This window comes from Bos indicus x Bos taurus, chromosome 5 (assembly GCF_003369695.1).
Source record: "Bos indicus x Bos taurus breed Angus x Brahman F1 hybrid chromosome 5, Bos_hybrid_MaternalHap_v2.0, whole genome shotgun sequence".
Classification (NCBI taxonomy): Eukaryota; Metazoa; Chordata; class Mammalia; order Artiodactyla; family Bovidae; genus Bos; species Bos indicus x Bos taurus.
In genome coordinates this window covers 7,949,544-7,974,321 of record NC_040080.1, presented here as the reverse complement: position 1 = coordinate 7,974,321, position 24,778 = coordinate 7,949,544, and the positions used below count along the sequence as shown (strand labels likewise).

The 24,778-nt window shown below is 37.4% G+C and overlaps 1 protein-coding gene across 1 annotated transcript; it reads right to left on the bottom strand.

Moving 5' to 3' along the window:
• Positions 1-779: 779 nt before the first annotated feature.
• ST13 (ST13, Hsp70 interacting protein) lies at positions 780-24,767 on the bottom strand. The gene is made up of 12 exons (XM_027540700.1): positions 24,184-24,767; positions 20,163-20,220; positions 18,776-18,851; positions 16,784-16,854; positions 13,619-13,685; positions 11,134-11,218; positions 10,900-11,010; positions 8,301-8,403; positions 6,613-6,729; positions 5,718-5,766; positions 3,488-3,621; positions 780-2,992 (listed from the first exon to the last, which is right to left on the bottom strand). The coding sequence occupies exons 1-12, from the start codon at positions 24,291-24,293 to the stop codon at positions 2,864-2,866; spliced, it is 1,110 nt and encodes a 369-aa protein (XP_027396501.1). The 5' UTR covers positions 24,294-24,767; the 3' UTR covers positions 780-2,863.
• Positions 24,768-24,778: the final 11 nt, after the last annotated feature.

Below are 24,778 nucleotides of genomic sequence, written 5' to 3'. Positions count from 1 at the left end.
TATATAACAGGATATCTAGATTTTCATAGTATTTATACATATTTATGCTATTTACCTCTTCACTACCCTGGTTCCACCTATTTACTTACAAGCCATAGTTTTAAAGCTTTCGCCAAATCAACATGCCTTCTTCAGTTTCGATTTAATTTTATTGGCTATCATTAACTGTTTGCCTACTTAACGCATGCACTTAAAAGTGTACTTTATTGGTTATAAATATTGCTATACATTTAATTTTAATCACTGCACCAGTTTTAAAACGAATTTTTTCAGTCCCTTATTGGTTGGATGACATCGCCAACTCGATGGACATGAGTCTGAGCAGGCTCCGGGAGGTGGTGATGGACAGGGAAGCCTGGCGTGCTGCAGTCCATGGGCTCACAGAGTCAGATACAACTGAGCAACTCAACTATAGGGCCCGTTACAAGTGGACTAATACACTTCATCACAACCAATGATGTGACATTCCTCACTTAACCAGTGCCCTTCAAATGAACATTTTGTTTCCCATTTTTTAAAGTATTTCAGCATAGGCTTCTTTGATGCCCTCTCCTGTTCCTAAATATGGCAGAACTGCTTACCTCTGAACTGCTACCTGAGGATATGTAAAGCTCCGTTTTACTCAAAACAATGTATTTGTAGGGCTCCTTCTTAACAACACTGTATAATCTAAAGTATACTGTGCTTAGAAAATACCTTAGGATGAGTGATAGACACATAAAAAATATAGGACATGTGCTGAAAAAAAAGGGGAGTGACGGTGGTGGGAACAGTCAATATTCAGTTTGAAGCCATACTTTATTTTTAATGTAGCTAGAAATATCCAGTAACTATGTATTTTTAAGCAGAAAAAAATTCCTTTACTTTTCCTTTTTATAGCATCATTGGCACAAGAAAAGGACATTTCTGGTGTAGAAATGATGTTACGATGTTGAGTTCCTAATGAAAGGAGTACGTACTTTATATTAACTTAGAAATCTAAAAGCACAGGATACATTTTCAGGAAAATAATTTTACTTTTACCCACTTATGTTAGAACATACTTAGGTAATGTATAAATCAAATAAAAAATCCAGCAGTAGCTGGTCCTGAGGTACTCACAGCACACATTGGAGATTTTGAGAATGGAGAACACACGTTAACAAAAAGAGCATCAGCAAGCTCAAATTCAGGTTTATACACTGAGTATTTCTAAAGGGTTTAAAACGCATGCTCAATCAGCAGTTTTTTCTCATTTCATTGATGCATTTCTATTTGCTTGTATACAGCAAAGGGTGAGAACCTGAATTAACTTATGATTTCAGAAATGTGTTCCATGGAGTTTACTTCACTGCTCCCACCGATTCCTCAAATAAGCCAAGTATAGGGGGTCTCATCCCTTGAAATTTCTGTTAAACACTGGCACTTTACATTGAAAGATAGTAAGCAGAAACCCAGCAATTCCTGTTACAGTGCTTGGACTTAAGTCTCATTTAATGTAAGAATTGGATGTACGACAGAAAATCATTTTCTTTATCCTTGGAAGAGAGGGAAGGAGAGTAAAGAGAGTTGCAGTATTTAAAAACTGAATAGAACAATGAATCTTTCACAATGCTGACAACTTCACAATGAAGAATCATCATGAATCTCATTAATTCTTCAGTGATTAGGAAGTCAAGTTTCCCTCTCTGTGTATCAATTAATTCAAACTTCTCCAAAGATTAATACTACAAGATAAACTCAAACTGCAATAGGTATTACCTAAGTAGGAGACCAAACATCAAAGGGAATCCCTTCTTCCAAGGTCCTTTGATATGTTACGATTTCACCAAAGAGAAAATCTAACACTTAAATATGAAATCTCTTTGCCAAGTAAGAAACTGAAGCTATTATGGGTATTACCCTACATTGTCACTGTATTAAATATTAAACCCAGCGTTAAATATGCCTGTATAATTATGCTATGAATGATGATAGCAGTGATATTCGTGAAAAAGGACCATCTTTTTAGCCCAAGAAGAGTAGGAGGAAAAAACTGTGAAAACGAGCAGAAAAAGCGGACAAAGAACTGGGCATTTTCTGATGTGAAAAGGACATTTTTAAACACAGAAATACAGAAAGGAAAACATTCCCTTATTTCCCCTATGTGGAAATACGAAACAATTTATTTTAGGTATGAGACAAGAACAGAGCTAAGTAATCCAATTTTACTGCAGCATTATAAAAACCATCCCTTCACCACAGTGTAAGATTTAACTGCATGTGCACAAGGGGACATGTGATATAAAATGTAGTAAGACAGCTGCTGCCCTGCCAAGTACTTCCAGTCCCTCCCCAGGTCCTACTGCAATACTGGTGGTCCCAAGAGTTCCAGAAGCAAATCATTTAAGATAGTAACAACAAAGCAATTAAAAAGACAAATCAAAATGCCTCAGTAACCATATGTCCAATTCAAACTTTATCTATTTAAATGCTCTATTTGCCTCCCACTAAAAAATCTTTATTTCACTCAAACTTGTAACAATAAATCTTCCACACTGATGTATCTGACTTGCCTAATTAATTCAAAGGAAAAAATAAAAATCATTAGTAAAGAAAAATGTAGGGGTTAATACACCTTTTTAATTTTAAATATTTTTAAGGTTTAAAAATTGCTTAAAGTTTTAAATTTCTAGTAGGAAAACATTATCTGAATGAATACCCTAATGGCAAACTGCTGTAAAATGTTTTCAGCTGCATTTGGGGCAAAGGGGTAGGGATTATCTTCAAAGCACCCCAGCTTTCTTCATGAGAAGGTCAGAGGTACACTGGTTTGTATTATTGCAACATCCATTAGATGATCTAAGTTGCTTTTCCTCCAGCAGGGCTTTACGTCAGAAGGGCATTATGCTTGACCCCCAAATTTGGCCGACAATTTACTGATGAGATTCATAACCTTTGGGTTGCTCTGATATTTTGACATATTTGCCGGGTTCTGGGCCACATCCTGGAAGGCCACCATAACTTCTGGATCCTGCAAAGAAAGGTACATGTAGTATTAAAAAAATATTCTATGGGTCATCAATTTTTTATCCTAAATCCTATCTCTTAGACCTATAGTTCTGATATACAGCGGAAACCGACACAGCACTGAAAGCAGTCATCCTCCAGTCTTCCTCATGGCTAAATCAACTCAGATTTGCACAAGCCCCTGAAGCGTAAATATTATTAATGAGCACTTCAAAGTCAAACTCAACTATGTCACTCAAGACAATTGAAAAAAAAGGTATACAATTTTGATAGAAAAGGACAACTGGATATAATTACCAACTATTGCAGAGTATTCCCTATAGACAGCTTTTTAAAAACTTAAACTACTCATTCTGAAAAACAGAAAATGAATGTCACGACTACATAATTCAGCTCAGTAAAATATGGCTATCAGAGTAACTTTAATATGTTCCCACATAGAATTAAGAAAGAAATGCTTTAATGATATAAAGTTCAACTTTGTTCTTCCAAGTCTTACCTGCATGGCTGCAAGGACCTCTGGATCACTAAGAATTTCATTGAGGCCAGGCATTCCTGGCATTCCAGGCATTCCCCCTGCCATTCCAGGCATTCCTCCAGGAAAATTACCAGGCATTCCCCCAGGAAAGCCGCCTGCAAGAATAAATGAGAGATCTGTATAGACACCAACCATATTCCCAAGTAGTCTGAGAGTATATTATTTCCTTCTGATAAAACACATGTGCATGCACAAAGAACAAGGGTGCTGCTGAACACTAAATAGTCTGAACATTCAAACTGGATGATACAAGACGTAATTTTTATCATCACATTTCCTCTTTAAAAATAAGGCTGTAAATACTTTTTCCCTAGTAACAAAACTATAGAGAAAGCTAATAGTCCCTTGGAATTATAAAATTAAAAAGTCTAATGTTGATATTGGAGAAGGAAATTGGCAACCCACTCCGGTATTCGCATGGGAAATCTGATGGACAGAGGAGCCTGGTGGGCTGTAGTCCATGAAGTCGCAAAGTGACAGAACACACACCAATGTTGACATATGGCAGAAACTGATACAATATTGTAAAGCAATCATCCGCCAATTAAAAATAAGTATTTTTTTAAAAAGAATAAAATTAAAAAGTGTAATAAGTCATCTTCTCAGTCTTTAATATTATTCATCTGTTTCAATTTAAAGTTAATTCGTGTTTTTTTCTTCTTAAAAGCAATATTCTTCTAAGCAGTTATTCCTTCAAGAACTACCCTAAATACATGTTATAAAAAGTTGTGGATTTTTAGAAGTTCCCTGGTGATCTAGTGGTTAGAATTTGATGTTTTCATTGCCGTGGCCTGGGTTCAATCCCTGGTCAGGGAACTGAGATCCTTTAAGCCACACAACGTGGCCAAAATTTAAGGGGAAAAAAAAAAAGCCTATGGATTTTTAAATCTTCACCCAAATTGCATCAAAATTTCTGAAAGTGAAAAAAAAGTTCTAACAAAAACCAATCTAATTCTAGTATATTTTTAGATTATAAACTCAAATTTTTCTACTCCATTTTTCACTACCATAAATCTTTACGTTCACTGGAGATATTGTAAAATCACAATTAACACACTATAATAATATAGGGACATCCTAGAGAGAAATACAGGTAACATTAACATATTCTATGGATCAAGTCATTTTAAGTAAAGCTACTCTAAAGAAGAAATATATACAACAAAGTGATTTCCATCTGTCTCAACAATTCAAACACGCCCATAAATAACTAACAATCACAGGTAAGGAGACCTAATCAGATAAGGAGACCTGAAAACAACTTCTAGCTTCCTGTGCTGCTGTGACTTAACTAGTCTCCACAAAAATTATTGACCCAAGGCAACAACGGTGAGCCAGTCTGCTTGTCAAATCTATGTAATAAAGCCCATCATACAAAAAATTATTTCAAGTGCTAGCCCACATTAGTGGTCATTTTCTAAAATAAGGAACCTGATATGAGGTATTAACCTATAAACAAAAAGTAAGCCATAAGCTAAAATTTATTTTTTTGCTTTTGCTCCAAGTCATCCCCACCCCTTTTCAGTTGCCGGCACATGACCTTTCACAACAGCAGCAACCTTTTCTAGCCTCTGATCACGTAAATTCTAAGTAGAGAGGTGGTGCGTAGCTGCCTCTATAACCCTTCACAAGAAAGCTAGTTACTTGGAAGCTGCCGATTCCCCATTACAATGACAAACTCAAAAAAAAAAACCTCTTCATCTTTACATAAACGTCACACTGCCTCAATTCAGAAAGTATCCAAAAATATACTGAGTACCTTTTAACAGCTCTTCTACCTGTATTGCAGAGGCCTCTGCTGGTGGCTCAGACAGTAAAGAAGCTAAAGAACCTGCCTGCAATGTAGGAGACCCAGGTTTGATCCCTGGGTCGGGAAGATCCCCTTGAGAAGGGAATGGCAACCCACTCCAATACTCTTGCCTGGAGAATCCTATGAACAGAAGGAGCCTGGCGGGCTTCAGTCCATGGGGTCGCAAAGAGTTGGACACCACTGAGTGACTAACACTTTCACTGCTACTATTCAAGGCTTGCAGGAAAATAATACACTGTACTTCCAATAACAAAATTTTACCAAGAATGAAACTTTCCCAGGGACTAATGGTACTAAATACAATACACACATCTGAGCCCCAAAATGAATAATCCCCAATTATCTACAATATTAGGAATTTTAATTTTTCTTTCAAAATACCTGGAAAAGAGCCATACTGAGATCCTGATTGTCTTCTGGCTTCTTCCTCCTTTAATATGAAAAGGAAATAAATTACATAGTAAGAAGTCTGCTGTCCATGCCTACCTTATCCATACAAACCATGAAAAAACTGTAAAATAAACTAGCTAGAGGAGGTACAAGAATGACAAGTTTCAAAAGGCAGTACTGGGCTAAAGACAACATCCCATTCCTCAAAAAACCAATTTTCAATTGGATTCTCAATGAGGAAGTTATTACTTTTGGTGGGCTTCCCAGGTGGAAGCTAGGGGTAAAGAACCCGCCTGCCAATGCAGTAGACATAAGAGCAGGTTCAAACTCTGGGTCGGAAGATCCCCTGGAGGAGGGCACGGCAACCCACTCCAGTATTCTTGCCTGAAGAATCCCATGGACAGAGGAGCCTGGCAGGCTACAGTAGTCCACAGGGTCTCAGAGAGTCGGACATGACTGAAGCAACCTAGCATAACTTTTGGTAATGATTTTAAGTAGTATTTTTGACTTGGAACTAAAACTAAGAAATAGTGTGTCAATTTTAAATAGCTATGAATTCACTACTAAAACAGAAGGTATCATAAAACTCAAAATATCAAAAAACAAAGCAAATAACACTGCCAAGTTTTAAATTAATTACCTGGCCAGGAAGAAGTATTGATTTTAGGAGAACACAAGCAAGGATATAAATTGGTGCTATAAAAACTCACTTAAGAACTTGAAGACTAAGCAATGAAGGGAAGGAAAACCTCCTTTTAAGTAGTATCACTATCCTACAGAACTGCAGCCAGCTCTTTTTATTTTAAAAAGGCCAGGAATTAGAATGATATCCAAAAAAGTCTATCTACCATATCTCTCTTTAATGGTTTAGGTACAGAAATTTTACCCTCTGGGCTCTCTCATGTTCTTCCCGAGCCTTCTTAACCCTTTCTATTCTTTCTTTGATCTCACGCTCTTCACGTTTTCGCTCATACTTTCTCCGATGTTCAGCAATTTTCTGGGCCTAGGAAAGAAACAGTCACAGAAAAATGTCTTCTCTGAAAATGGAATAAGGTCAACACAAATCAATGGTTTTGTTAAAGTATTATTTTTCTTTGGGGAAAGAGTAAACTTAACACACAGTTCTGAAAAATTAGGTTTATCTTACAGAAAAAGACCTAACTCAGGCACAAGGAGATGGTGGATAAATTTTGGATTAATGAGGCCACCATTAAAGGGTGTGAAGAGGCAACCATGTTTGGGCAGCTACAGTTCACGTGCAGGCAGCAGATCTTCTTAGAGCTACCATGACCAAGCAGGGAGACTTAGAACCTCAGTGATGAGGTGAGTGGGCTTCCCTGGCAGCTCAGCTGGTAAAGAATCTGCCCGCAACGTAGGAGACCCCAGCTCGATTCCTGGATCAGGAAGATCCCCTGGAGAAGGGACAGGATACCAACTCCAGTATTCTTGGGCTTCCCTGGCAGCTCAGATGGTCAAGAATCCAATGCAGGGGACCTGGGTTCGAATCCTGGGCTGGGAAGATTCCCTGGAGGAGGACATGGCAACCCACTCCAGTATGCTTGCCTTGAGAATTCCCATGGAGGGAGGAGCCTGGCGGGCTACAGTCCACAGGGTCTAAAAATTTTGAATAGGACACAACTGAGTGACTAAGCACAGCAGAGGCTTATCAACTGTGACCCAGAGAAAAGAGGCTGGGATTTGAAGTTAGAGGAGTGTTAAAAATTTCAAACAATTAACTAGTGCAAAGATGATAAACAGATGTCAGATTGCATGACAATTCTTGCCCGATACATGCCATGGGAAGGCAGAGACTGGGAACACATATAGCAGTTATTTCCCACAGTTTAATTATACTTAAGTTTTCCTCATCAATCAAATGAAGGGGCAAGGAAGAGAAGTATGTTAGTTTTAACTATAAGGATCAGCCAGGCACTAGTACACAGTACATGTCAAATACTTGGAATCTAGCATTTATTCATAGAATAGAAATGTAAGATTCATATTCAACTGTTACTTTAGCTTCTTCATGATTATTTAAAAACTTTGTGTTCTAGAATATTTCACTCAGTAACCTTGTTAATTTAGCCCTGTTACAAAAACAAAGAAAATCAAATCATCTGACAGATTAAATTTAATAAAACTTCCACAGTCTTTGAGAGTAAATTCTTCAGAATGGAATTTCACACAAAAGGAAAGATTTGCCATGTAGATACACTAAGTTATTTTAACTAACAATTTTAGACAGAAATACAGACAGACCAGACTCAATCTTGGGTCACATTTTCTAGATTTTCTGTTTTCTCCTTTGCTATAAAGTTGATGCCCCCTTTACCATTTCTAACTTTCTGGTTATATCTTTGCAGGCCTGCAGAGCTTGCTGTAAATAACTGCATGAGAAATTAAAGCATGAAAACTCAATGATAGTTTCTGAATTCAACACAAATTTAAGTGATTACAGATTGTAACTTCTAATGGTCGTTTCTTTGCATCTGCAGTAAATTTACTGCCAAGGGTTAAGTAACAGAGCCAAGGAGTATCACCGTAATGACTTTCCCTTCCTTTACTTTAACATACCCTTGGTTGAACTTCCTTCAGCATTGCACTAGCATCTTCATCATAATCCAGCTTACAGGCAAGGGCAAGATCATGGGCAGCTTCTTCCCAATGGCCCAGAAGTCTGAAACAGATTTAAAGTCATTTTTGGAGGCCTTTATCCATATTCATTTATGTAGCACAGTGTCTTTCTTATAAAAATAGGACTGTAACAGAAGAGGTTTAAGTTAGATAATGAACTAATTTAATTATTACATTTCCACTCTATAAAAATTTAGTATGAGTTTATTTCCTCTATGGTAACTGGGAAGCTGTTTTACTAAAAAACGTTTAAAAACTTAAAAAAATTTCTTTTTAATTCAGAATATATTTAAAAAAATTATGTAGAGCCACAACTTTCAACTCATCAAAAACAGAATTAAGGGGTGTGGGGTGGCTCTGGGGCTAGGGATGGCGGTGGTAGCCGTTGTAGCCGCTCCGGAACCAGCAGGAGGAGCCCAGGGAGCGCCGTTAAGATAGGCTGGCTCCCAAGCCAGTGGGGAGGACACTGCTTCTTATTACAGCTGCTCAGAAGCGCCACTGGAAGCTCAGATGTGGGCGCTCCAGCCAACAGCACAGAGGGGTGCAAGGCAGTCACAAAGCCGCCCCTTCTGACGCCCCAAGGAGTAAGCCGACCCTTTCCAGGATCCAGAACACCACAAAGCAGTATGAAATCTGTTCATGAGAGGAGTCAGGAATGCCTTCCACCAAAAAAAGACACCTCCCCGTGACCAACAAGGATATGGGGAGAACCACCAGCTGCTCAACTAACCACACACCCTCCAGTGATGCCTCTGAATGGTCCCCAAGGATTGTGGTGGCCGGGCAGAGCCAGGCAGGAGCCAGAGTCAGCCTGGGGGGCAATGGGGCCGAGGCCATCACTGGTCTGACAGTGGACCAGTATGGCATGCTGTATAAGGTGGCTATGCCACCTGCCACCTTCTCCCCAACTGGCCTCCCATCTGTGGTGAACATGAGCCCTTGCTTCTCAAAAACAAAGAAACAAAAAACAGTTAACATGATGTGTATTTAACATGCTACCTTCTATATGCAGTAAGAAACAATACATGTGTACACATTTTATTTAAAATAGAAGATTAATAAGAAACTAAAGTTTGGTGAGTGAGTGAATGATGTCGCTCAGTTGTGTCCGACTCTTTGCAACCCCATGGACAGTAGCCCACCAGGCTCCTCCGTCCATGAGATTCTCCAAATGGAGTAGAGGATAGCAATGGAAATGAGACTTCTCTGGGTATACCTATTAACTCAGTTTTGACTCTTAAACATGCAAGTGTTTCACATACTCAAATAAGAAAGGACAGAAATAAAGCAAGCCCTAACCCTGAACACAAACAGAAATAAAAAGAGGCTACTTGTTTATCACATTGACAACATTAACCATGCAGGAAAAATTTATGCAAGTAATTTTTAAAATAGTATTTTGACTATATCTTAAGTGAGACAGAAGTATTCTAAGGATAAGAAAAAACTACCAAAACAAAAAAACAACCCCCCACTTAGAGGGTGTATTATTTCTTAAGGCACGATTCTAGGAGAATACCGTCAAAAAATACAAAAGGGAAAACATTTAACGCTGAATTTTAATTGAAAATGTCAGTATATACTCAAAATTTTTAAACTTTTCACCCCAAGAACATTATGTAGGTTAACTGAAATGACAGTGATGATATCCTGGAAACAATAAACATACCTAGTGGCCAAACTTCAGTTTTCCACAAAATAGTCCCACTAAAACAAACCATGATTTCCTGAAGAAATGGTCTATTCCAAGTCAAAGTACAGAATGAGTTCTTGTACCAGAAGACAAAGAAATGCTCAAAGACAAATGGGGTCTTCAAGACAATCCACAGCAATGCATGACCTTTCGTATACCCACAAAGCATTAATAACAATTTTCCAATCTTTTACCTGTATCTTTAACATTGTCTTCATAATCATTAGAGCTACTTTACTGAGTCACCTAATACAACAGGTCCCAAGCATGCTCACCTCCAGCTGCATCCCCCTTGAAGCACAGACCTTTTCCAAACCAGTAAGACGTAAACAGCACAGGGCATTTCACCCCAAACCACAAAGACTTATCCACATATTAAACTTTGCTTTCAGGTCTGATTACTAATCTGGGTGAAATTCATTTATTTTCCCCTTTATCTGATAGTTCATGTTACCGAGCAGTGATTGAAGTAGTTTCAAGTTGCTGTATTCCTTCTTCCATAATATACTGGTTGTTTAATGTTAAGTTACAGTGACAAAGTCTTAAAATAAGAGAAAGTTTGTAAGACACTGATATAAAGTTACTATCTTTTCTTAGAGATAACTTTGAGAAAAATCCTTGGCTACATGTGGCCAAAGATGTTAACACTGATATTCACTGAATGGAAGAAGTGAAAAGAATTCTTATTTTCTTACTTGTTCCGTATGACATAGTCTCTCAGTTTTACATATTAAGCATGTACCTACCACATTAGGTTTCTTTTTTTTTTTAATAAAAAGAAGGTATATTAAAATACCAGATTTTAAATTTAAAGAGCTCTGAAAATAACTAGGTTCCGCTATTTACCTGTGTGCTTTCCCTCGCCACTTGTATGGCTGAGCTGAATCAGGATTTATTTCAATAGCTCTGTCACAGTCTCGGATGGCAGCATTTGGCTTCTGTAATTTGATGAAGACACTAAAAAACAAGTTTGGTATTAAAAAGTATTCATTTCAAACAATAACATCTTTAGGATTGCCATAGAAGCAATTCTATCTAAACAAATAGGCAGAAATTAGCTCTTTTATTTAGATTTCTCACCTGGCTCTCTTGGCATACAGAATAGCCAAACGAGGATTTAGCTTAATGGCATCTGTGAACAAGTCAATGGCTTTCTGTAGTTCACCTAAAGTGAAACAAGTTTATTGAGAAATAGTGGATAAAAAATATTAACTGTTTATCTATTTTATTAGCCTTTCACATTCCCCTTTTAGTCCAGTAGAAGACTAGTTTCTAAATTAATACACAAAAGTAGCTCTTCAAAGCAAATCTTTACTAGACCTATACTGTAAGTCACCCAAGACAAGAGATAATTTTGGGGAACACAACCCCCCTTAAAAATATCAGAATACCACACTCTTGGTAAGACTTACTGACTTTTTAAATTAAGATAAAATCAAAGGCTAAGGCAATTTTATTCCATTAATTAATTTTCTTCTATCCATTAAAAGGATAAAATTAAACTTATAAAAAAGTACCCATACTACATTCATGAGGCTGATATAGAAATTAAAAAAAAAAACTAAACATATCAGAGACCAATAAACTATACATAGCAGAGATGGTTCACAAGCCAAAAAAAAAAAAGGGGGGGGGTGGACTAGAACTGACGAGAGACCATACCCGTATTTTAAATTCATTTTCAATATCCCATTCTCATCATTGCTTCTTTTGTTTATTAGTACCTTCAGTAAAGTCAGTTAATAAACATAATACACAGGAAACCAGTGAGACAAAACAAACAGTTTTAAAGTAAAGGCCACAATTCACTATGAAAAATCTTTACCCAGTTAACTCAAGTGTTAAGGACCTTAACAGAACTCATGAAACAATGCAGAAAAATGTTCTGTCTTATCAGTTACTCCTACAGATGTCTATTAGAAATTAGGTCTGGATGTCTAACAAGCAATTCACATCTACCACATTCAAAATGAAACTCTTAATTCCTACCCCATCTCCAAATCTATTCCCCTACCCTACATTCTCAACTAAACACTTTTTATATATATAATAGAATAACACAAGTAAATGTATTAGAGACAAAGATTTTGACTTTATAAACTAAATGGCTCCTTCGTTGTCTAGTTTAGAGGTCAGCAACATTTTCTAGAAAGGGCCATTTAATAATTTTCAGGCTTTGCAGACTAACAATCTAACTATTCAGCTCTGCAGTTTTAGTGGGAAAGCAGCCTCCAACAAAACATAAATGGGTGTGGCTCTGTTCCACCAACTCTATAAAAACATGAGGTTGCAGTGTGCAAACTGCTGATCTACCCTCAAGCCCCAATTCTTGCAGTTATTCTTGACTGCACAATCTGAAACCAAAACTCCTTGTGTCTCTACTTTTAAAATGTATCTAGAATTTAACCACTCCTCATTCTGCTAGGTAAACAGAAATCCTATGGGGCAGGGCAATTAAGAAAAGATTATTGTGGAAAAGGAATGGTCAGGAAGAGAAGTGGCTGGGACAAATTGCTGGGTACAAATTAAAAGTTGAAATAGGTGAAGAAGACCTTTATACAGAAGCAGTAAAGCACAAGTAAAGGAACAGTGAAGGAAAGTGAGAATGGAAGATTAATATTCAAAAAGAGAACAAGGCTGGGACGGCAAATATGGGATCTGACTCTAGCAGCTCTAATGCTATAATTATCTTCAAAATGTATGCAAAAGTTAATTGCAGGTTACAAGCAAAGGAGTGTGTAACAATAAAAACAAGTTATAAGTACAAATAACCTAGGAACAGTGAACAAAAAGCAACAGAGACATTTCAGGTAGACAACCGATTAAGGTAACTGCAATAGTATAAAGGAACCTGAATAACAGTCAGTACTGAACTCATTCTAGGGCCTTCCCTGATGGCGTGGAAACCATTTTAAAATGAAACTTTAGTCATCTAAGACGATGAATGAAGTCCAAATGCACAACAGCATTATACAACAGCATCTATTCAGCAATGGCATTGTGACACTACACCACAGTTCTGAAGGGGTCTGCTCAGTACCCAATTAATAATTTGTTGTTATACATTTTAAGTAATTAAACAATATACTTAATACTATCAGCACTCTCCCATTCTGATAGGATTTTCTGAAGAGGTTCTAACATGCAGAGACTAGAACAAGACTGTTATGTCAATGGACAGTATTTGTGAAGGGTTTTACTATGTAAAAAGTTGAGGCTCACTGATCTAATACCCTTTGGGGTGAAGTCGTCCACCTTTTAAAGGCCTCTTGTCAGGGGAAAAACACTATAGTCAGGAAAGCACAGTCTTGGAGTGACAATCAGGATCTGTCTACATTCTGAGGCAAGATAATGATACTTGAGTGCTCATTTCAGCTTCTCTATCAATGGGCAAGAGCTGAGTGGAGAACAGGACACCTTCTTCTCCAGCACAAAATACTCAAAAAATTTAAATTCCCTTTCACTTTCCCATTATTAACAGTTACTGTAGCAGAAAATTAGAGAAGAGAATATTCAGACTACTACAGAAATATAGCAAAGAGAAAAAAAAAAAAAAACCACTCACCATCATTTAGGGCATCAATGGCAGCCACTTTTTTATCATTTGCCTGATCCATCATCTCCTCAGTTATCTAGGGGGAAATTGAAGATCAACTCAGTAGAAAAGCAAAGACAAAGAGGAAACAATTTGGATTTTCTTAGGGGTGTAGTAATCACAACTCCCATTTTCATTCATTCGACTCTGGTCTTCAGGGAATAAAGAGGATAATTATGATAAATAACTAGTAAGAAATTATACAGGATACATTTTAATCTTTCATACTAAACAATAAATTTCACTCCCTATACTCTGCCCTAGACATGATTTTTGCTTCCCTCCATCCCGATTAGAGCAGGTTTTTCCCACCCTAGTTTTTTTCAAATCTTTTCTAGTTATTCACAAGTATAGGCATAGCTTTTTTAAAATTGTACTTTGCAAAAAAACATTACACCTTTTACAAACTGAGGGTTTTTGGCAACCCTAGGAGTCTACAGGAGGTATTTTTCCAACAGCACTTGCTCACTTTGTGCTGTATTTGCTATGGTGATCTGTGATGTTATTACTATGACTTGCTGAAGCCTCAGATGGCCAATTTTTTTTTAGCAATGAAGTACTTTTAAATTAAGGTATGCACATTTTTAGAGACATAATGCTATGGCACACTTAACAGACTACAGTATAGTGTCAAGAAAACTTCTTACATGCACAAAAAAATTTGTGTGACTCACTTTATCCTAAGGGTCTGAAACCTAACTCACAATATCTTGGAGGCATGCCTGTACTATAAAACCCAGTCTCCTCACAAGTGAAAAAGTTAGTTCCTAAGAGGCTTGAATCTTCACAAGAAAAACGTCTCATTCTTTTGGTCCAATAACCATCCATGAGCACCTATACTAGACAGAACAAGACACTGTACAAGATGTTGACACTACAAAGATTAGCAAATGTCCTACAAGAAGCAATTTAACAAACAAAAATCCACTCTATCACCATCACTATAGAATATGCTGGCTAATTCATTAAGAAAATGATTTGACAGATTTAAAAACTGGAAGGAAAATACCAAGCTGTCTTTATACCTATTGCTATGACAATTCAATGAAGTTCTCAGAAACAAAAGCTACATAAAATATAAACCCAGAGTTCTTCCACATCTGTAAAAGTCAACTCTAAAATACAATAGAAGAGGATACCATTCTAAGAGCACACCAGACTTTCAAGGGAGGGGAAGGGGTGAGAGATAAAATTCTGTTAAAGGACACAGATAAACACTATGCTCATGAAAAATCTATTGACTACATCAATCTAACCCCAAGTTACTCAATAAATTAAAAGCAATTCCAACAAAAATTCATACAAGTTTTGGACAAACTAAAAAACCCTTTTAAAAAGAACAAAGGAAAACACGCTTGTCAGATAGTAAAGTATCCTGCCCAGCCAGGATAATTTGCAAGATGACTTCAGTTTATGGCAATATGGTACACATGATACTCTGAACAAGTCTAAAGCACACCTTTCAAAAGCCATCTATGACCTAAGAATGTAGAAATCCTCAAAGAACAAGATTAAACGAAGACATGAAATTCAGCCAGGTGCCAGGCACTCCATTTGCTTTTAACACTATGGAAGGTACCAAACCTGGTGACCTTGCAATTCTGTTTTTGAAGATAGTGCAGGACACATGAACCAAAGTCTAGATTCAGGTGACACAATGAATGCTGCCTGCTCAGACAGCCTCCAGAACCAATCGGGAACCCCAAACGCCTATTCCAAACATAAACCTGTGCAAAGAGGGAGGGCTGTGCAGTGAGGCGAAAAAGAAATCTCCACTGAAAATTCATAACCACAGTCACATTACTTGTGTAGTTGAACATGCAAGGAAAAAACCATGAAAATTTAAAATGGCCCTTGAGTCAGTAGCACCAAATCAGAGTGTTGATGGAAGCAAACATATCCCTCTCCGGAGAAACACACCTTCTATTTAGGCCTCAAAAACTTTCCATAAAACATCCATACACACAGTCTCTCTCTCGCACATGAACTACAATAAACAAAGTACCTCAATGAGCAAGAATCAGGAAAAATAACAGGAGAATAAGACCAGCAAAACAATGTGATAAAAAATTTAATGTGTTTTGAGACTATTTAGGCAAGATCTGAAAATGAGTAAGGAGCAAGACACTTATAAATAACCAAGTCGTCTTTAAAATAAAAATCAAAGCAAAAATATCAAAATGAAAAACAAGCATTCAAATTCCAACTTGATAGAACAGCTGATTAGACAAAGAAAGTATAGATAATTCATCAGTGTTAAAGAGATGGAACTTAATGATGAAAAGGTCTAATGTGTCTAACTACGGCTCCTGAGTGATAGCAGAATGGGAAAGAAGCCATTTTTGAAAGAGATACTAACTGTAAATACTTCAGAGCTTAAAAAAAAAGTTAACCACCCTAGGATTTAAGATGCCTAGTAAATCCCAAGTAGGATAAATACAAAGTATTATAAACCTAGACACACTGAGATGAACACCACCATTTTACAAAGTAAGTATGGCAATGTTGAAATATGACAATATTAAGTAGTGATGAGGGCCTGAACCAATCTATTAAGCTATGATTAGTATATTACAGCGTTTCTCAAGCTCCATTTCATTATCAACCCCCAAAAAAGCTTACTAGGCATTTTCCCCTTACTTCTTACCTCCTCCATTTTAATTGTGCAGACATACTCCATACATGTTAATGTGTTATGATCTTTGGAATACTACTAACCACTGTAACACCTAAAGGTTTTTTTCAAGATCCATCTCCTAAGAATCAATTTTCACCACCTTGAGATTAATATAGTGTGCTGTGACAAAATCATTTTAGAAAACAACTGGTACTAGATATCCCATTAACAGGCAATTTCACTTGTAGAAATGTGAGGTGAACTCTATGGTTTCAAGAGCAGTTCAACCAGATGTGAAACTGAAACAGGTTAACAGAAAACAAGCATTTTGTTAGAGTATGATAAAAAATACAGGGAGTTTTCCCAAATATTTTAAGTAACAAATGCTTTCCTAGATGCCTTAAGTCAGAGTAAGATTTAACATGCCCTTTTCCTAGGAGAAACACATCATAAGATAACTGCAACCGGTAAGCTTTCACAGTCCTGACAGCAAATAGAAAACAAGCCATTGACTTTACCTCTACATTTTCATCTCCCATTTCTTGAGGTGCATCAGTGTCTGGTTCAATCACACCTTCATTGTCAATTTCTGTCAAAGTTAAGAAAATGCCAATAAGAGCTGTGCTATCCAATATAGTAGCCACTGGCCACAGGAGGCTATTAAAAACTAATTAACCTTGGCTTGTGTAACTGATGAACTGAAACATTTTACTCTAGGTTAACTTAAATATTTTACTTTGTTAGTTTTATTTAAACTGATATACTAAAATATTTTCTTGTAAAACACAATCCTAGTGTTTTAGGAGAGTCACTAGTCCTTGTACGTATTACACACAGACACACCACTGCTTTAGTCAATTGCAACAAACCGAATCAATGCAAATACTCTGTTCTACATACCAAGACATTTACGCTTTTTTTTTTTTTTTTAATTTTACGCAGATAGCGCAAGTTACTGTAAATCATGGTAAAATATTTTTTTTTTTTACCATTTTCTGTCTGAAAACAGAACGGATAAATTTTAAACTAAAAGTATACTACTGACAGGGCTTCCCAGGTGGCACTTGTGGTAAAGAGCCCGCCTGCCAATGCAGGAGACAAAAGAGATTTGGATTCAATCTCTGGGTAAGAAAGACCCCTAGAGAAGGGCATGGCAACCCACTCCAGTATCCTTGCCTGGAGAATCCCATGGACAGAGGAGCCTGGAGGGCTACAGTCATAAAGGGTCAGATACAACTGAAGTGACTTAGCACAGCACATACTACTGATACAGTATTAGGAAACATATTTAGCAAAGTGAATTTGATAAAAGCAGTTTCCTCTAAACAGTCAAAAAAGAATGAAATTAAAGTTAGCTACCTGAAATCAGAATTCACATCCAACAAAAAAAATTTTAATTAATTTTTAACAGGAACTGAGCTTGTGTGTGTGTGCACTCAGTTGTGTCTGATTCTCTGCCCACCAGGCTTCTCTGTCCATGGAATTCTCCAGTCAAGAATACTGGAGTGGGTTGCCATTTCCTCTTCCAGGGGATCTTCCCGACCCAGGGACTGAACTGAACTCTCATCTTCTTCACTGCAGGCAGATTCTTTACCTGCTGAGCCCCCAGCTTAGTTCAAGCACAAAATGCTTAATTTTGTAGGAATTATTATAGTCATGGTAATTTTCATAAAACTGTAAGACTAAAAAATATTTTACAGTAAGTAAAAGATCTGATTAAGCCCACAAACAACAAGCTCTTTCCAACATACCAAAGATCAAGAACCAATTCGAAATTTTAAAAATTTTAAGTATTTTTTTTTAGCTTTTAGATAGGTTCTATGAATTAAGAGACTATCCAATTAATAACTAGGGTATATATTTATAGTCTCAAAGGACCTCCTAATTTATGAAGAAACTCATCAGTCTGCAGTCTGAAAAAACAAAACCAAATAAAACCCCAGGCCCATGACACATCAATTCTTCTAAACTGAACTAATATTACTAACATAGATGCAGATACTAAAGGAAAACAATTTTTTGGTACCTGATTCAGTTATTTGAAAACTTTTACACACATCTAGAAAAACCTGGGTATGTGACCCAACTTTTTCTACAAAAAAATTTTTTTTTTTTTTTTTACAAATTTCATGAAGTCTGAATACTGATCAAGTATTTCCAACAAAAATATAACATCTGCATTGAGATATACTTTAAATACTTAAATACTCTGAATTTGAAGACCTAGTATGAAAAATGGAAAAACAGCTCATTAATAATTTTTCCACACTGATCACATGTCGAAATGCTAATAACATTTTACATATTAGTCTAAATCCATTATTTGAATTAATTTCAACTGTTTTTAATTTTTAAAATGTGGCTACTAGAAGAAAACTTCAAGTTTCATATGTAGTTCATGCTATACTACTATTAGCACTGATTAGTATCTAGTACAAAAAATCAACACGGGATCATATTATAGTGATCATATTATATTATCAAATACACACTAACTACCGTCTCCTCACCTAGATCACTTTCCTCACTTGACGGTTCGTCTGTCTTTACGTTTTCCTCCGTCTTCTTACTATCTGTTTTTTCTTCCTAGCAAAGGGAAGGTAAACAATGCTATCAGCATTTAATAACACACCCAATACATATTCTATTAATTTATACATTTATATATATACTATTCACATGCATTACATTTCAGTTGTTAATGTTCTTTCTTGTTGTGTTTGGTACACTACTTTTAGTTTTCTATTTTTATTGCTCTTTTTAAGTTAAGTATAGGTCCACTCCCTTATCCAAACCATTTAGACAATGAGTTTTAGAATTTTAAAAATGTTAAGATTTTAGGAAGCTAATAAAGTGGATATACCACATATTATGCCTTACCAGGCACTACAGTCCACAACTCCCCATAATCAAACACATTATTACTTTTGCAAAATAAAGTTTTTAGCAGAGATACATATTAAAAACAATTTTATCTTCATACATATTTATCATATGGCAAAACAGCCTACCTAGGGCTCAGAATCTACCAAACCTGACAAATGACTCATCTAAAAAAAGAATTAACTATTTCTGGAGCTTTTACTTCTCTCATTTCACCCTTCAAAGATAACGTTAAATAATAAAACGGCAAATTTTCTTATCAATTTAAGACAGCTAACGAGAAAATTCTGAGGGGAGAAAACCTTCTAGACATAGAGGCACAAAATAAGAGAAAAAGAATTCTGGAGAGAGCACTCTTCCCCCACCCTCATCTCTAAACTTTAGCTACTAGTAACCTCTCCGAGCAACCTCCCTACTGTACACACCTTTTTGGCAAATATGCTAAAGCAACACCCTGAATCACACTCAGAAATATCCCTCAGGTAGTAGGCAGAAAAAATAGAGCGCAACAAATTTGGGCTGTTTTTCCATTTACTTTCCAAATATTAATAAAGTACCTACAAAAATACTATACTACGTGCTAAAAAATGATGATAATTATGAATGAGAATTCCCCAGAGGCCCAAAGGTTAGGATTCACTGCAGTGCCAGGTTTCATCCTCAGTGGGGAAGTAAGATCCAGCAAGACATGTGGCATTGCCCTCCCCCACCCCAAATGATGAAGACTACAAATGCATAAAATTACAGAGCTTACCACCTACAGCTCATGCATGTAACATGCATCCAGCATTTATTCTCACTTATTTTACAACACAGTGAATATTCAACCCCACATTCTAAGTATCAAATCAGATTACAGAGATTTGACTGCAAAATAGAAATTTTACCAAGATATTTCCAAGTGATTTCTTGGAGAAATCAGGGGTGGTAATTTGAGGGCAGCAGGTGAAAAACATTCCTAAGAAACCTTATAGTACTTTATCACTAAACATACAAATGAAATTCATAACTTACCTTGGTATTTTCTTCCAATTTAGTTTTATGAGCAGCAGGTGGTATTTTACCCCCCATGCTTGAGGAAGATGAAAAAAAAATATATTTAGAAAACTAAAATTAAATGTGCACCTTTCCCATTCTATTTAATGTGACAGTTATCAAAAAGAATCTTCAATTACTCAGTATCTTTGATAGTGATAATGAAAAATGGCTCCTGTGTACCAATTACTGAATCATTACACAATCCAAAACACTAAGCATGCATTTCAGCAGAGTGAAGGGATTTAATGATAAGGAACAAGCATACAAATAGGACAAAATTCTTTAAAAATAACTTTTCAAAAGAACATAATAATCAAATATGAGTTCTTTTCAGTTAAATTTTAATGAAGACACTAGAATTCTTAAACTAAGTCAGTTTCAAAATGCAGCATTCCAGAATGTATTTAGGATGACATCCAAACACAGTCCTAACAGTTTAATTCATGTTAAAATCTTGGGAGAGTATGGCAAAAACCACTGCAATATTGTAAAGTAACTGGCCTCCAATTAAAATTAAAAAAAAAAAAAACAACCTTGGAAGGTAACAGTCCTGCCAAGGAATGCAGTAAACAAAATCTAACCCTAAGGAAAGATCAGACAAACCCAAATTGAGGTAAGTTCTATAAAACAACTGGCTCATAATATTAAAAATTGCCAAGGTCATGAAAATCAGTAGGACTGAAGTACTATCTCAGAACAAAGAGACATGACGACAAAGCGCAACATGTAATTCTGCAGACTAGATAATATTAATGCATCAGTTTCCTGAGCTGATGACTGCACTGCAAAGGACAGTCCTTGTTTGTAGAAAACACACACTAAATGGCACTGGGGACAGTGTTGGAAATAGTTCAGGAAAAACGTTCTTCATACTACACTTGCATTCTGTTTGCAAGCTAGAAACAGTTTCCAAAAAATTTAAAACTTGGGAGGAAAACCCAAGAGGGTTTATTCATAAACTAGATTTAGAATTTCTCACACTCCAAATTCTAGTTAACTACTGGAAGGTAACACCAATTTATAGGTACACAAGTTTTATTTTATGCTTCCAAGATTGAAAACAAGCTAGTTCCCTGTCAAAATTGCAAACTGGACTTTGTCAATACAGGCGTTTACGTAGGACTAGTGCAGAGACCTTCTCATGTGGAATCACAGACTTCAGTCATAATTCTCTTACTTTGGTAACATTCAGTCTACTTTGCTATAGTTACTGACACACGTGTACAAAAAACTGGGTGCTATATTCTAAATTCACTGACAGTACAAATGCATTCGGTTCACTTCATTTAAAATATTTGCTGAAACAAAGGTTTACTATATAGCACAGAGAACTACTGGAAAAGGAAATGGCAACCCACTCCAGTATTCTTGCCTGGAGAATCCCATGGACAGAGGAGCCTGAAGGGCTACAGTCCATGAGGTCATGAAGAGTCAGACACCACCAAGCAACTAACACATAATGGAAAATAATTTTAAAATATATGTATAACTGAATCACCTTGCTGCGCACCTGAAACTGTATTTCAATAAAATATATATATTAAAAAAAAAAAAGTATTTGCTGAAGAGCAACGGTCCATGTATTGTGCTGGAGAACAGAATACAAAGATACTCCCTTTTATCTTAAATTACCATAAAATTAAAGGATAAAAAGCACCTACAAGATAGAATGTAGACCGAGTTGTCAAATAGGAGAAAACAGCATCAGAAAACACTTCTGCCTCTAGAGAAACAAAAATATTCCAAAACATATTTCTGGGAAAGAATGTAGCCTCCCCAATTCCCACTAGCTACCAAGCCAAAATTTTTTCTTCATATTTCTTTGTCCAGTATATTAAACTTATAAATTCTTAAAACTAAATGAAGTTTAAAGGTATAAATAATGGTAGAAATTATGGCAAATAAGCAAAGAGACTGTCTAAGCCCCGGTATCCATGACTAATTTAGTACTGGAGTGGAGGAAAACCTGAAATGGAAACCTAAAGTGGCATTAGGTTTAGGAATATTCTTAGACCTTCCAAGTCTCCACATTCAGCCCAATCTACTATTAACCTTGGACTGCTTTAAGGCGGCTGATATGAAGGCAGAAAAGAGAGGAATTAAAACACTTCAGAGACCACAACCATTTAAGTTTAAATTTAGATGGAAACAAATAACAAAAGCTTGTAGGTTAGTACCTCAACTTAAACGTTCAGAATCAGATGTGTTCAGAATCAGAAAAAAGACCCTTCGTTCCACACTTAAGCCAACAATTTAGTCTACCAAAAGAAAAATATAAAAAGAACCAGAAAGAAAAACTGGAATTACCTATGGGAAACATTAAAGTAAGACACAAGGTTATTATTATTTTTTTAAACGACACCTGAGAGTATTTTTCAGACCTTAAATCATAATTCTCTTACACAGCGACCAGCTCTCCGGGATAAGTTACAACAATGTTCTCAGATACGCTTTAACTTTTCTTCAGGGTCCTCTCTACCCCTCTAGTGGTGGCACAAACCATGTATCCACTGGGTATACCGTTCACTCTTGATGCCAGTGATTTCTTTCTGCAGTATAGGTCCCCTTTTCCTGCAATTTTAAGAACTTGGACTAATTGTAGGCTCATTCCTCTCAAGAATGGATAATAAGAGGAAAGCACACAAATACCTTAAGTGACATTTTTGGATCAAGTTATGCAATAAACAACTAAAATCTAGATCTCAGTTTCTAGTCCTGAAAATCTAACTGCAACTCTTATGGGTTTTTTTCTGTCAAAAAGGAGAATTTGCAGAATAGTATTCTTAACTGTTAACAACTGTTACTAAACTACTACAGTAACTAACTGTAAGTGTGCTCAGAATTTTACATAAATATCAGGAGCAGAAATCTTACAGTAGCGAGAAAACTGGTATGCATAAACAAGGACTGAGAAACTGAAAGAGAAAAAAAAAAAAAGACTATCCCACCACAAACAACGTTGATGGATCTGAACTTAAATCTCTTCTTTACAACAAGCTCATTGGAAGAATTAGTCTTTCAAATGTTGGCTCATCATTGGTGCATCTTTCCCTATAAAAATCTTACTGAAGAAAACAGATCAATGTTTAGGGTAGTACCTTTTAAGGGTCTCGTTTCTTTGTACTGTCGCTACGTATCACCGTGAGATGCGATTTTGTATGTCATCTCTTTCAAATTCCTCACCAGAGGTATTGATTTTAAAAAATCATCTCGGGGAAGGGTTCCCTTTCTTCCTTAAGTTCCCCTCCAAAACGCAGAATACGAACCTCTAAATATCAAAATGAGTTTCTGTGTTTATTCATTTGTATTACTCAATAGACTGTTCTCATACTGTTTCATAGCTAGCATCTGGCACAATGCCTGTTCAATTAATTTTACGCTCGTAGCGACGTACTCTGGAGTTACAGATAACAAGAACAGACGGTGTTAACAAGGGGGTTCTTAAAAAATCATTTTTCTTTCAGTGTTTGAAGTGATGGAACTGCCACTACCAAAGGACAAGAAGGGATTCACAAAATAACTCTACGCACTTAGAATCGTAATCGCATAGTTTTCACTTGTACCGTAACTTATTAACCACACCAATTTTTAAGAGCATAGTGCGTGTAAGAGTTGCTTTGTGTTACTGCGACCTCAACAGGACACCAGAGACGGCAAGAAAAACAACTCCACGCTAAAGAGCCGTCTTGCGGCCCTCCCCCCTCCCCGCCTCACGTCTACAGTGTCCAGGTCCCCGCAACACTCTGCATCTCCGTATTTCGACGAAGACACACCCCTGGACACCTCAGGGTGCAGGGAACCCAGCTCTGCCATTTCTTTCCGCGCCTCTGAACCATCTAAGCGTCCCGATCCTCCATTAGCCCCTCGAGGTGGCCTCCAGGGAGCGAGCCCCGCCGCCGAGCTCCCCGCTCCTCCGCCCCGCGCCAGCTCGGGGCCCAGCACCCGCTCCGGCCGTCCCTGTTCCCTCCCCCCAACGGTCCTCAGGCCCGGGTCTCACCTCTCCACCCACTCCCTCAGGAAGCGCATTTCCTCGGTGTGCAGAACGCTCGGGTCCTGCTTACACATTTTCACGAAGGCTCGAAGCTCGCTCACTTTGCGGGGGTCCATAGTTAAGCAGTGGCGGGAGGCGGCGGGCGCGGCGAGGGCGGCGGCCCGATTCCAGGCCCGGGCGCTACTTCAGCGTGACCGCGTCAAGGGGGCGGCTGCCGCGAGGCAGAACAGACTAGAACCTCCCCGGCCGCTGGCTCCGCCCACCCAACGGTCTCGTGACCCCGGGTCCTTCGCCTGTTCATTCCTACTCCCTCTGCCGCTGCCCTGCGCACTGCTCAGAACCTTCTAGAAGCGTGGCTGTTCGTGCTGTTGCCTGCCTCTCCATACACTCTTTCTTATATTAACTCTAGAACCGGTGCTCTAGAGGGATCATCCTCCCATCCGGTGCTTTCAAGGAGGCGGAAGCTGTTAGCCTCTGTGGGGAGTCATTTAGAATAGAATAGTCTCTTGAGTGTGACCATTAAATAGAACATGATGCCATGACGCCACCAAGATGGCCCTCCGGTCGGAGCGTCCCTCCCAAATCCGGGCGTGACGTAAAC

Excerpts from the sequence above, each read along its gene's own strand:
- ST13 (XM_027540700.1), bottom strand. The coding sequence starts at position 24,293 with ATGGACCCCCGCAAAGTGAGCGAGCTTCGAGCCTTCGTGAAAATGTGT. Across the intron at positions 16,855-18,775 it reads AAGTGAGGAAAGTGATCTAG|AAATTGACAATGAAGGTGTG; the intron begins GTGAGGAGACGG and ends TAACTTTGACAG. Across the intron at positions 5,767-6,612 it reads AACATGAGAGAGCCCAGAGG|GAGGAAGAAGCCAGAAGACA; the intron begins GTAAAATTTCTG and ends TTCATATTAAAG.